Genomic DNA, 12,276 nt, shown 5'->3' with positions numbered 1-12,276 from the left:
TGTGTCTTTAAATGATTGCAAATGTTCAGCTAAATTTAAAATTTTTGAGTAAAATTGACAGTTATTGATTATTGTTCTTTATTGCTTTGGTGGCATGCCTTAGTGGTAATTTACTGATGTCTAAAACATGGCCCCTGCCTTCTCAGAAGCTCACAGTTTTCCAGTATGTGTGTCTGAGTACACCTGCACAGGGCAGGGGAGGGGAAAGAAGGTCTGAGGCCAGAGGGATGCCAGTGTCACCATTGGCCTCACCAGCCTGCGTCTTTCATCTCAACTTCTTTCCCTTTGGTTATCCATGGAGTTATCCCCATCTTGTGATAGAACAACACCTGCTTCCCTCTGAGAAATGATTTCTAATTCTCAGTCACTACATGTGAGGATGGAGGTATTTTCCCCCTTGGCTTTCATTGCAACTGATGGTCTATGCATAAAGACCTTCAATATTTTTTATTGGTTTCAAAAAAGCTCCCTGAGTTAAGGAGACCTGGAATTTCTAAACCATAATTTGTTGACCATGCCATCAGAAGGGTTCTGGAACATACTGTTTGTCCATGGTGTGGGCACGTGTGAATCCCTCACAATGCCGTGTCTCAACTTTTTCTTCTCTCGATTACTGTGCCACATGCTGAGGCCTTAGTTACTTCCTGCCTTCGCTCTGTACTTCGTCTTTATAGACATCTGGAGGTAATCATGTAGCCCTCTCAATTAATTCAGTTCAATTAATAAATTACTAGGTAGATTTGGGGCTAGGAGTGGGTGCAGGGCACCTTCCGGCCTCCCTGTGCTGGAGAGCTCTTGCAATCAGGCCTGGAGAGCCCTCCTCAAAAAGTCTATGAGACTCCTTCCCAGCAGGCAGGCTGCCTGCAGGAGTGATTGGCGTATCCTGCAAGAGAACTCAGTTCTTTCTTCACACAGTGCCTGGGCCGGGTTGCTTATCCCTCATGGAGTTACAGCAACTTTTTCATAATTTTCCAGCTTAGTTAGGTGTTAATGGCCATTTCTTTGATTTACGGGGCCATCATTGCACTGTTGGTATTGAATATTCTTTCTCTCATAAATGTCAGTGTTTGTTCCAGGCATTTGGGCGACCAGTGCCTCTGCGCCCCGCCCCCAAGTGCCTCTTCAGGGTGGGGATGGGGAGGCTAGTCTTGTAGTGAAGACATGTTAAAGTATGCTGTCATGTATCTGCTAACAAAATAAATATTTACTGTTTCTCTAATGCCTACTGGATAAATGTAAGCTCAAGTGTGTGTGTGTGTGTGTGTGTGTGTGTGTGTGTGTGTGTGTAGAAGTTGCTCTTTGGCCCCATCGTCCACTCTAGCTCTTTGGTCAGTGTCTTTCTCAAATGTCCCTCCAGCCACACTGAACCTGGTGTTGTCTGTTTCCCTGTTTTTCTAACTGCAGATTTCAACCATGTCTCACCCATCTTGGCTGCCACCCAAAAGCACTGGTGAGCCTCTTGGCCACGTTCCTGCCCGGATGGAGACCACCCATTCTTTCGGGACCCCCAGTATTTCCGTGTCGACACAGCAGCCACCCAAGAAGTTTGCTCCAGTGGTGGCCCCAAAACCCAAGTACAACCCGTACAAGCAGCCCGGAGGAGAGAGTGAGTTCTGGGGCCTGGAGTGGGAAAGAAATCAGCCTCGGAGATGGGATGTGCAATTAGGCTTGTGTCAGAAGGAGGTTTCTCAGTATATTTCCCATGATTTATGAGCTGTCCCGTTGTAATGAGCTCCCCATAGCTGTGTGCACCGCCCACCTTTTAGAAACAAAGAGATTAAATCTTCCAGAGTTGGGTGGCTGGGGTTTTGCAGTAATAGCTAGCAGTAATGGCCCAGGTAGAAGCATGACCTCTTCGTTTATAGCTCAGAGCCTGTCTGTAGCCTTATCCTCGCCCTTCCTTTTCCTCTTGTGTGTGATGTATCTACTACCCAATGATTCTCACTGTTGCCCTCAGACAAGTGACAAAATGCCACCAAACAGTAGTCCAGTGAGGGAGCCATAGGACAAAAGGCCCTGCTAAGTCCCTGGGACTAGGTTGCTTCTCTCTCTCCTCTCGGAGAAAGTTGTCCGAGATACCGGTGTGTGTTGAAGTTACAGATGGTTCAGAGAAAGCCTTAGTTCCAAGGGTTTTAGTGGCAATGTATTCATTTTCCATCAAGTGGATTTTGAATGTCTGCATGAGCTGAGCATGCAATGTGTGGCTACACCACGCACTCTCCCATTAGCGAACTTGGCCAGTCCAGCGTCCTGGTGTTGGAAGAGGCTTCGTATTTGTACCAATCAATGTCAAAAGCTCCTTTGCACATAGGAAGCAGTAACTTAAAACCATATAGAATAGTGTGAGCCCTCCAGAAGCCGAGACTAAAAGATGCGCTCTACCGAGATGCAGTCTTTTCTCTCTTCCACACCCATCTGACTTGAAAAATGACTGTTCCGTCTCCAAAGCTCTCTCCATTGTGTTCCTGGATGACATCCTGTGTCTGCTGCAGCAACGTTGCAGGGGATTATTTTATGCCCCATGGTATTGCCTCTACTTTCTGGTTTCTTCGGAGTCTTTCCCGCCTCCCAGGAACCACACCATTGGCCCACCACTTTCACTACTCCGTTGGCCTACTAGTGTTTTAGGACTCCCATCAGAAACATGGTTCAGATGGCTGGCTTTTTTAAGGTCCTTCAAGCTCAGAGGATATGGGAAGGAAGACCAGGCCTCTCTGCATACTGGAGCTGTGGATCTTTATGGGTCTCTGTGTGTCCCTTCCCTAGAAAAGGCATTGCCAAGGCATGACCATGCTTTTCTGGGAAAAGTACAGGCTGTCCATGTACTTACTCTCTGACCCCAGTGCCTGGGCTGGAAGCTTCATCGCCCTTGCGGAAGACCGCACTTCTGCAGTTCACTAAGGTCTTTGTGAAGCTGGTTTGCACTGGCTCATTATCCTCTAGGGCACTGATTTTCAACCTGTGGGTCCTGACCCTTTTGGGGGTTATGGAACAACCCTTGCACAGAAGTCATAAATCAGATACTGTGCATGTCAGATATTTACATTACGATTCATAACAGTAACAAAATTACAGTTATGGAGTAGCAACAAAAATAATTTTATCATTGGGGTGGGGTTCACCACAATATGAGGAACTGTAATAAAGTTCCAGCATTTGGAAGGTTGAAAACCACTGCTCTAGGGATTGGAGGACTCAGACATGGGTTATGGGGGGAAGCCCTTGCTCAAGAGCAGGGAGAGCCATGCCTTGGCTTCCTGGCTTGTTTTCTTAGCATGTCCTTTTGTGTGATTTACAGGGCACCTTTCGTTCATTTCCTACTCGGGGAGTTCAGATGGACTTCCTACTAATAGGACGAGGACGACACCAACGTCCTTAGACAGAGAAAGGTCATGGTGAGGAAGCTTTAGTGGGCATGGGGGTTGACCCTGTGTTCAAAGCGCAGTGTGTGGGTAGGTTCTACATCAAATGGGGGGCCATCACGAGAAGAGAAGAGAAGCACACAGTGGTGGCCTTGCTCCACTCTGAGTGCTGGGAGTCATAGTGAGACAAGCCGCTAGGTGTCCCCGGCTTGGGATGCCCCTGCCTGTACTCTGTATGGCCACCCCCTGATTTTCAGATACAGTGGTGTGAGCTGAAGTGTTTGCATTCACTCCAGCTCAGAGCTGCTTGCTCCTTGCTGCCCTGCTTGCACTGGTCACCTGTTGGAATCGTGTTTGTACCCCTTTCCGCCCAGTGGTGTACCCGAAGTCTGTAGCTATCCCTGCCCTCTCTACAGCCATGTTTTCTCACTGTCGCGTCTCTGCACCATTTACCGTGGCTCCCACTTGCCTCTGCCACTTACTGAACAGGTGGTCTATACTGCACACCCTGTTCGTCAGTCATTAGCCGATTGCCTTTCCATGTTACCCTGTGAAGCAGCCTCCACCTCACCCACGAAGAAACTGAAGCTCCCAGGGGGAGGTGAGCCGCACTGTATTCTCTGAGTAGGGATTATCTGTGTTCAGGCTGTTCTCACAGGCAGTGTGTATCTTCAGCTGTTCCCGTAGACAGTTGTATCTTCAGCTGTTCCTGTAGACAGTTGTGTCTTCAGCTGTTCCTGTAGACAGTTGTATCTTCAGCTGTTCTCATGGACAGTGTGTATCTTCAGCTGTTCTCATGGACAGCATGTATCTTCAACTGTTCCCGTAGACAGTTGTATCTTCAGCTGTTCCCGTAGACAGTTGTGTCTTCAGCTGTTCCCGTAGACAGTTGTATCTCCAGCTGCTCCCGTAGACAGTTGTATCTTCAGCTGTTCTCATGGACAGTGTGTATCTTCAGCTGTTCCCATAGACAGTTGTATCTTCAGCTGTTCTCATGGACAGTGTGTATCTTCAGCTGTTCCCGTAGACAGTTGTGTCTTCAGCTGTTCTCATGGACAGTGTGTATCTTCAGCTGTTCCCGTAGACGGTTGTGTCTTCAGCTGCTCCCGTAGACAGTTGTGTCTTCAGCTGCTCCCATAGACAGTTGTTATCTTCAGCTGTTCCCGTAGACAGTTGTATCTTCAGCTGCTCCCGTAGACAGTTGTATCTATTGCAGGCTGCACAGCAGTTAGTCATTCTCCTTTACCTAGTCCCCGAGCTTTTCACTTGTGGACTTGGTAAGCCGTGCTGACTTCACTTACCAGCTGCCTTTCTCACGTTACTTTAATGTCTGTAATCTCTCGGGTTTGCTTTCTTACTTTTTAATTCTGACTGTGAAAGTAGAAAAGCACCCACATGTTTTCCACATCAGCTTGTATTTATGTGATACCCATATGTTATAATTTTCTTCATAGATCATTGTGCTAATAATCTTTGTCTAAAGGCCTTTGACACACGGTGGGTGTGTCTTCTCCCAGTCAGTGGTTCTTTAAATCTTGGGCCCTTTGGTTCTCAGAATTTTAAAAGAATTTTTATTTCAGCTGTTCTGAATGCCCCTACATTTCCAGATACCCTCTTTGTTCAGCACTGAATGCTAAGTGCCCCCCCTACCGTGTGTGTGTGTGTGTGTGTGTGTGTGTGTGTGTGTGTGTGTGTGTGTGTTGTTGTGTTATAGAATGCACATTTTTAGTGGACATAGATTTTTTTTTTTTGTAAAGTCCTTTGGTATGCATTGTGATTCCCCCCCCCTCCCCTCAAGGGAAATGAGATAACACAAAGTACCACCTTCCAGGACTGTTTACCTGTAATCTGGCATCTGCCTTAAGTAACAACGAAGAAAACAGCCAGGCAGAACCGACAACATGAAACCTTAAACTAAGATTTTCCAGGAAGGTGCCATTCTTTTTCTGTTCTTCATAGGCAGTGAAGTATATCAGCTTTCCTAAGGTATTGTTTATTTGAAATGGTTTTGAGGTTATTCTGTTATTAGTTTGTCTGTCTTTCTCTGTCTCTTTTTCTGTTTCTGCAGCGTTTGCTAAGTTTGTAAAGTTGGAGTTGTCTTGTGGAATTGTCTTTCTGTAAGCTCTAAAATTCCATTTATAAAGCATTTTTTATATTTAAGTGGATCTGTAGACCACCTCTTCTAGGTGGTCACGTGGTAGAACCTTTTGTATTGGTGCAGTCCTTTATAGCTTACTCAGCACTTGCATTTGATTGCTTTGTTTTTAATTTTCAGAAGATAATTTTTACTGTTGCTTTCTCAGGCAGACAGAACAGATGTTCTTTCCATTTTACTGATTGCTAGACCACCAGAAATGAAAGAGCTTATTAAAGAATGATGTAACGGAGCTGAGAATATAGTTCTGTACCTAGTACATGCATACATGCATGCATGCAAATGCATACATACAGACGTGTGTGTGTGTGTGTGTGTGTGTGTGTGTGTGTGTGTGTGTGTAGACACACATCACGTAATAAAGGAGGTGCTTCTTCATATTCACATTCCTACTGATTGTAAGATTTTTTTTTAACTTTTGAAGAACATTTATTGTATTGTGTGCATGTGAGTGTTTGCCTGTATGTATGTCTGTGCATCCCGTGTGTACAGTTCCTACAAAGGCCAAAAGAGGCCCTCAGGTTCCCTAGAAACCCCCATGGAGTTATAAACAACTGTGAGATACTCTGTGGGTATTGGGAATTGAACCCAGGTCCTCTGGAAGAGCATCCAGTGCTATTGTATTATGTTCATTAACCATTTAGCTACACAACCTTTTACTTCATGTAATTCCATTATTTTAATATTTTATGATACTTGTTTGAAATTAAATTCCAAGGTTAACCCTGTCTACAGGCTATTCTTAAATACATTACCTTGTGCACTTCTGCATCATAAGCAATGCCTGTGTTTGACCTGAGTTTATGAAGAGAAGACAGAGCACGTGACTTCAGATGAATGGTATCAAGTGGGATTCTGAGGCTGCATGTTTTCTTCTCCATTCTTCTGTGCTGTCCTCTGGTGTCATTACATCCACCCCATGCAGAGGAAACAGTTTTACAACATTGCTAATATGGCATAGGTAGTAACAAAATGCCTTGACCACCTTAAGGACCGAGTTTTTTCCCTGGTAGAAATAATCCATGTTTATTTCTTTTCTGTGCTCATAGTTGGGCCATTTTACACATATTAAAATCAAGTTTTTCAGTATTGGAAGCAGGAAGGGTTTGAAGTTTGTTTTGTGTAGTCCTTCCCTTTGATGGCTGTGGAAACGTCATCCAAGTGCTAGGCAAGCACCCTACCAATTGCACTACACCCCTACCATAAAGAACTGTGCCAGGACTCGTAAAGTGCTACCCTGTCTCTAGAGTTAATTACCTTTGTTCCTCCTGGAAGGTAACCTTGTGTATGACTTTGGAACTACAAATAGCAAGCATCTTTTCATGTGCTAGCAAGCATCTTTTCATGTGCTTGCCCATTCTGATAAATCATCAGTAACCATAGTCAAGCAGTTGCAGTGTATTAGATTTTGGTTATCAGATTTCAGAGTATGTCCTGATGATCTTCAACATTCAACAGAATATCAGCGACTTCCCTAGCCTGTGGCTGACTGGCATGCCCCTTCCCTGTGAGGATCTCAGCCTCTTCTATCACTGTGGCATGCAGGACATAGCTTTTGATTTTCAGGTCCTCCTGGGCAAAGTGGACCAGCTACTTCCTCAGTAAAGAATCAGATACTAATTGTGTTAAATTGATCTTTACATCTTGAAGAAGAAGGAATTTGTAATTTGTGGGATGTTATCTGATCACAGCAGGTATTCCTAATCCTCCCTGCCACCCAGCTCCACTACCCAGCACTGTGTCAGTTTTATAATGAATTTGGGCAGAATGCAAATTTTCTTCTTCACTGTCTTGTTTTACAACAATATTATCTGATAATATTATTGTTAAGTTTTTTGAGGGTCAACTCTAATGGTAAGTATGAGATGTTTTGAAAAGGCAGAATGCTTCACAGTCTCAGGGAGTGGTCGCTGTATGCTCAACACTCACATAACACAGATTTTGTGGTAGACACTCTTCTAGGGGCTGAAGTCATGGCAGCTAGCAATAACAATAGGGAGACTCTTTGCTGAGAAAATGTATTTTCTTTTATAAAATAGGCATGAGTTACTAATAAGCAAGGTACTAATATTCAGTAACCTTGGTAAAGTTATGGAATAGTATTTGAATTACAAATAAGTTACAGTAGTATAATATAATTGCTAGTTATTCTAACTATTAGCTTTGATAATAACAAATGCTTACTAATATGAATTTTATTATTAATAATGGCTTCCATAAATAACAATAAATATCATTAAGCTTACAGTGTTAAAAATCACACTGCCTAAATGTTATAAACAGAAAAAATGATAGCTCTAGGCAGGCAGAATTCTAGAACTCACCTCATACAATCTTTCATTTCCTAAATAATAGGAATCGATTCCTAGATATCTTCATAGAAGACATACAAACTTTGCCCAGGAACTCTGTCCAGTGTGATTGACTGCTGAGTGCAGGCAGGAGTTATTAGCCAGGTTGTAGAGACTCAGAGAGCCCCAAGAGGCTTGTTCAGTATTATACAGCAGTAAGTGATAAAGCCACCCTGATAACTAATATACACGAACAGAGAAGATTAGATGTTTGAGAACAAAGAGATGTTCATGTAATTGGTGACAAAATTCTCATTTATTTTTTAGCCTGTCAGGCTAATTAACTGTTGAAATGCATGTGTAATAAGGTGATGGATTCCTGATTCTTACATGGTTTGAAAAACAGTGATTAATGCTGATTTGTATGGGAGGTGCTCTTTATTTATCTTCATATTAAAATATAGAAATGTATACTACCGTTGGTATGTTTCAAATTTCAAACTTTTCTTTATTTTTAAATATAGACATGAATACCACTGCTGGTATATTTTAAACTGCAGTAGCTAACTTTCTGTCTCCACAAATAAAAATTGAGAGCATGGCAGTGAGGACGTGCACAGCCATCAGACAGGTGGAGTGAAAAGCCATGCTATGGGGCTGATTTTGGCATTGCACGACTCTAGACACAGACAGTTCTGAGATGAGAAAACTCGGGAGATGAGCGATTGTGAGCAGCCAGAGATGAGCAGAGTTGAGTGGGGTGGAATGCAGGTAGGTAGGTAGGTGTTCATACCAAGAGGAAGCCGAAGAAGTCATCTTATGGGGCACAGTGGTGGTAGCTCTGTGTGTCTAATCCTGCCGTGTGTTGCATAGAACTCTACACACACACTTGCTGATGGGTAGAGGCCCAAAGTGCTGGAATGGGATGAGATTCACCCAGTGCTAGTGTAAACTGTCAGTTTCTGGTCTTGATGACTCATGGTAGCTATACGCGTGGGAAGAAGCGGGGTAAAGCATTCCTTAGATTTTACACTATTTTTGGAAATTTCTATTAGTCCATATTTTCCGGTAAAGTTTTAATGGTTGTGAGATAAAGAAATACATGATTTCATAAAGTGCTATCTTACCTAAATTGTACCTATCTTACCTAAATTTTATGGTCACTGTTGTATCTAGTTTAAACTTCCAATTTTCAATGGTAGCTTGTCTTCCAAAAACTTGAAAGACAAAAAAAAAAAAAAAAAAAAAAAAACTATGTCCTGTTTAATTTGTATATAAGTAATAAATAATATTCTCAGGTAGTTCTGAGTAGTATTCAATCCAAGCATGGTCTTCATGAGTTTATTTCATTACCATGAAGACCCGTTGTGCTGATGGTAGAGTGTGCCTGCCCGTGTTCTCCCCTCGGTTGAGGACAGTAGCTTTTGAAGTCCTGAGCATCTGCTGTCCTGTGAGCAATCATTCAGGGCCAAAATCATTCTTCATAATGCTGTACCTCTCCCTCTGAACTCTCTTCTATGATACCAGGCTTTTACATACATTGTTTCCAATAAGTTTGCTTAGGATACAAAAACAGAAGGTTTAAAACGAACAACAGAAGGTTGCTTCCTCGAAGATGGCCCAGTAACATTCAACTTCCTATATTCCAGGTCTTTTGCTATTTTGTTAACTTCAGAGTGATGTCTGAAATCTCAGCTGATTTTGGGTCATGGCAAGTCTATGTAAATCATCTATAAATGGATTCATTATGGCTACTATAAAAAAATTCAACACCTGAGCCTTTGGGCAAATAGACTATATAGAGAAATCATGGCCTAGAATAATGATTGACCTAAGGAGCTGTAAAAATAATCTTTGCATAGTATTTTTGTCATCCTTCCTTAAAAATACTCATAGACTGGGCTGTTGAGAGCAAAACCTGGGGCAGAGGAGGTCATATCCCAGGGATGTGGTCCTCTGGGACTCCCCACATTTTTCCCTATCAACAAATTCTCTGATTACCTGTCTGTCACATTTTCTGTGCGTTGCGATACTTACGCAGATTAGATGGTCTGTAGTCAAAAGGTATCTCATACAGAGGCTCACATTATTTCAATTTAGTGTCATGAAAGAATTTGAAGGATCCTCTATAGGAGCACCGGGGAATACCTCACAGAGAGGGATATTTGATGTACATCTTGGAGGAAGAGTTCAGGCTTCCCCAGGCAGATTGTGTCAGTCTATAGGACCAGTGTATGCCGAAGCAGTGGGCACAACTTATGATCCTCGAAAGTACACAGGGACTCCTGGGGGCCTCGCTGCCGTGAAGATGGGGTGAACTCACTGTGGGTAGACCCATGTTTCCCAGTAATCTCATTACTTACCTTTCAGGAGAGCTCCGCAAAGTTGAGTAACTACAGAGAGCAGAGGCAGGAAGGAGGGCATGCCTGTCACACAACATGACCGGCAGCACATTTCTGGTGTGTGCTAGCCAGGAGTATCATTGACAGGCCTTGCTTCATCTCTGGCACCTAATGATGAAATGGTTCTCTGTATACAGATACTAAAAGGGGAGTCATTTTACTGAAACTGAGGACAGACTTCGACTTTTTCAAACATACACCCTATAGAATATGAGGTATGATCCAGCTTAAATTTCTTTTTTCTTAGTTATCCACACACTTGGGTGATTCCAAGAAAAGAATTGAAAGAATAGAATAGGGTTTTATTTTAAAATATTTTCTAGTACCTAAATATTGTGTATACAAATGCAGTTTCATGTCACAATCTCACTTACCTAGTTTAATTTCCACAGGGCCCTGTAACTTTATTATTGTCCTTACATAATCTTTGTTCCTAGTGATAAATGAGTAACCTAAGATTCAGGGGACCCACAGTGAGATTAATAATGGAGAAGGCACATGCAATCAAATAGTACTATTTCCTCATATTAGTAATTTCCACAAGCCCGAGTATAATATTCATACATGCTAGCTAGTGTTCTATCACTGAGACCTTTATGCCAACCCTCTCCACTGACTTCGACTCCTACAAAAACAGTTTCTCTCATGAATGATGTATATAGGATGTAAATCACTTTTTATTGGGTGTGTAGTTTTTACTACATGTGGAGCCCATTTGTATTTTCTTTGTACCTTCCCAGCTTTGCTGTAAAGGATACTGCCACTTGCAGTCAGTAGACCTCTCTCTCTCTCTCTCTCTCTCTCTCTCTCTCTCTCTCTCTCTCTCTCTCTCACGCACACACACATACACACACACACACAGCAAACACAGTCACCCAGGGCAGAATTGTGATTTCAATCTTTGTCTCTCACCCCATGGCAGTGAGATCTTTTCCTTAGATCAAATTCTATAATAATGATCTTGCTATTTGATTTATTAAAAAGGAACATTTTCACTGTTACTTTCTACACTTATTATTCCCGAGAGCTACTTGAAAGTTAACATACAAATATATGACATAGAATTGCCTCGGCAGGGATGTGAATGAGATATGGCAGTATCCACCAGCCGTGGGAATCTGAAATTACTACCAAGGAGACATCATTGCACAAAGCCTTGGGAATAACCCTGAGAAATATCCACTAATTCAAATGAGTTGTGTCATCTTGCTTAATCTTCCTAGATGATACTGGTAGTTTCAATGATGTTAGAATGAAATTAAAATGACATTTTTAACTTGCCGTTATGTGATATTGACCTGTTAATTTCTACTGTAGTGATTTGAGTTTTATTAAGTGCTTCCTCTTTACAAATTACTGTCTGTAAAAAAGAAATCTATAGGTTGTATGATGTGTTCCTGGAAATGACACCCAATATAGGATCTCTCATGGAGATTTTGCTTTTTCATGTCTTGATATCATATTAATTAATATGCATTCCATTATTGAGTCCAGTTCAGATCTATTTAGTACTTTTTTTTCATTCTTTTTGACACTAGCTCTCATTGTGCAGTCCTATCTGTCCTGGAACTCACGATACAGACCAGGCTGACCTTAAACTCACAGGGATCTGCCTGTGGGCCATGGGCCAACACCGCCCACCTCTCATGCCATTTTTAATTAACAAGGATATGTAAGTAGAAGTTAAGCTGTTCCCAAACCTTAATACGTACTTTATATTTTCAAGAGAAAGTGGATATATCAAAATGACCATTTTGCTAAGAATATAAAGTTTTAGTGTAAAGCCCTAGTTTGGAAATTGCCTCTGTATTTAACTATCAGAGAACTCAGAATGAGGAGTTTTCTTCAGTACAGACTACCAAAAGAGCAACAGAGAAAACAGAATTGAGGTAGGCCACTGCTTGGTGTGTGAACTAGAGTCAGAGAGTTCTGTGTTTCAGTTTTGACTTCATACTTTAATTTCTTTGGGAACTGGGCTGCTAGACTGAGTATCTGTGGTGCTCTTTGCTGTGATTGTACAATGGAGATGTATGTCTCTCAGACAGTTGGGAGCACTAAGTGTGAAT

At 42.2% G+C, this 12,276-nt stretch overlaps 1 protein-coding gene across 1 annotated transcript in view; it reads left to right on the top strand.

Annotated features, from left to right (window-relative positions):
- Positions 1-12,276, top strand: part of Lpp (LIM domain containing preferred translocation partner in lipoma) — a 547,833-nt gene that overhangs the window by 166,820 nt on the left and 368,737 nt on the right. The window contains exon 4 of the mRNA XM_059277236.1: positions 1,405-1,606. Within this exon, the coding sequence (XP_059133219.1) occupies positions 1,414-1,606 (193 nt within the window). The 5' untranslated portion in view covers positions 1,405-1,413. The remainder of the gene's footprint in view (positions 1-1,404; positions 1,607-12,276) is intronic.

This window comes from Peromyscus eremicus, chromosome 12, assembly GCF_949786415.1.
Source record: "Peromyscus eremicus chromosome 12, PerEre_H2_v1, whole genome shotgun sequence".
In the NCBI taxonomy this organism is placed as follows: Eukaryota; Metazoa; Chordata; class Mammalia; order Rodentia; family Cricetidae; genus Peromyscus; species Peromyscus eremicus.
The sequence above is the reverse complement of the archived record's forward strand: the minus strand, read 5'-3'. Positions and strand labels throughout refer to the sequence as shown.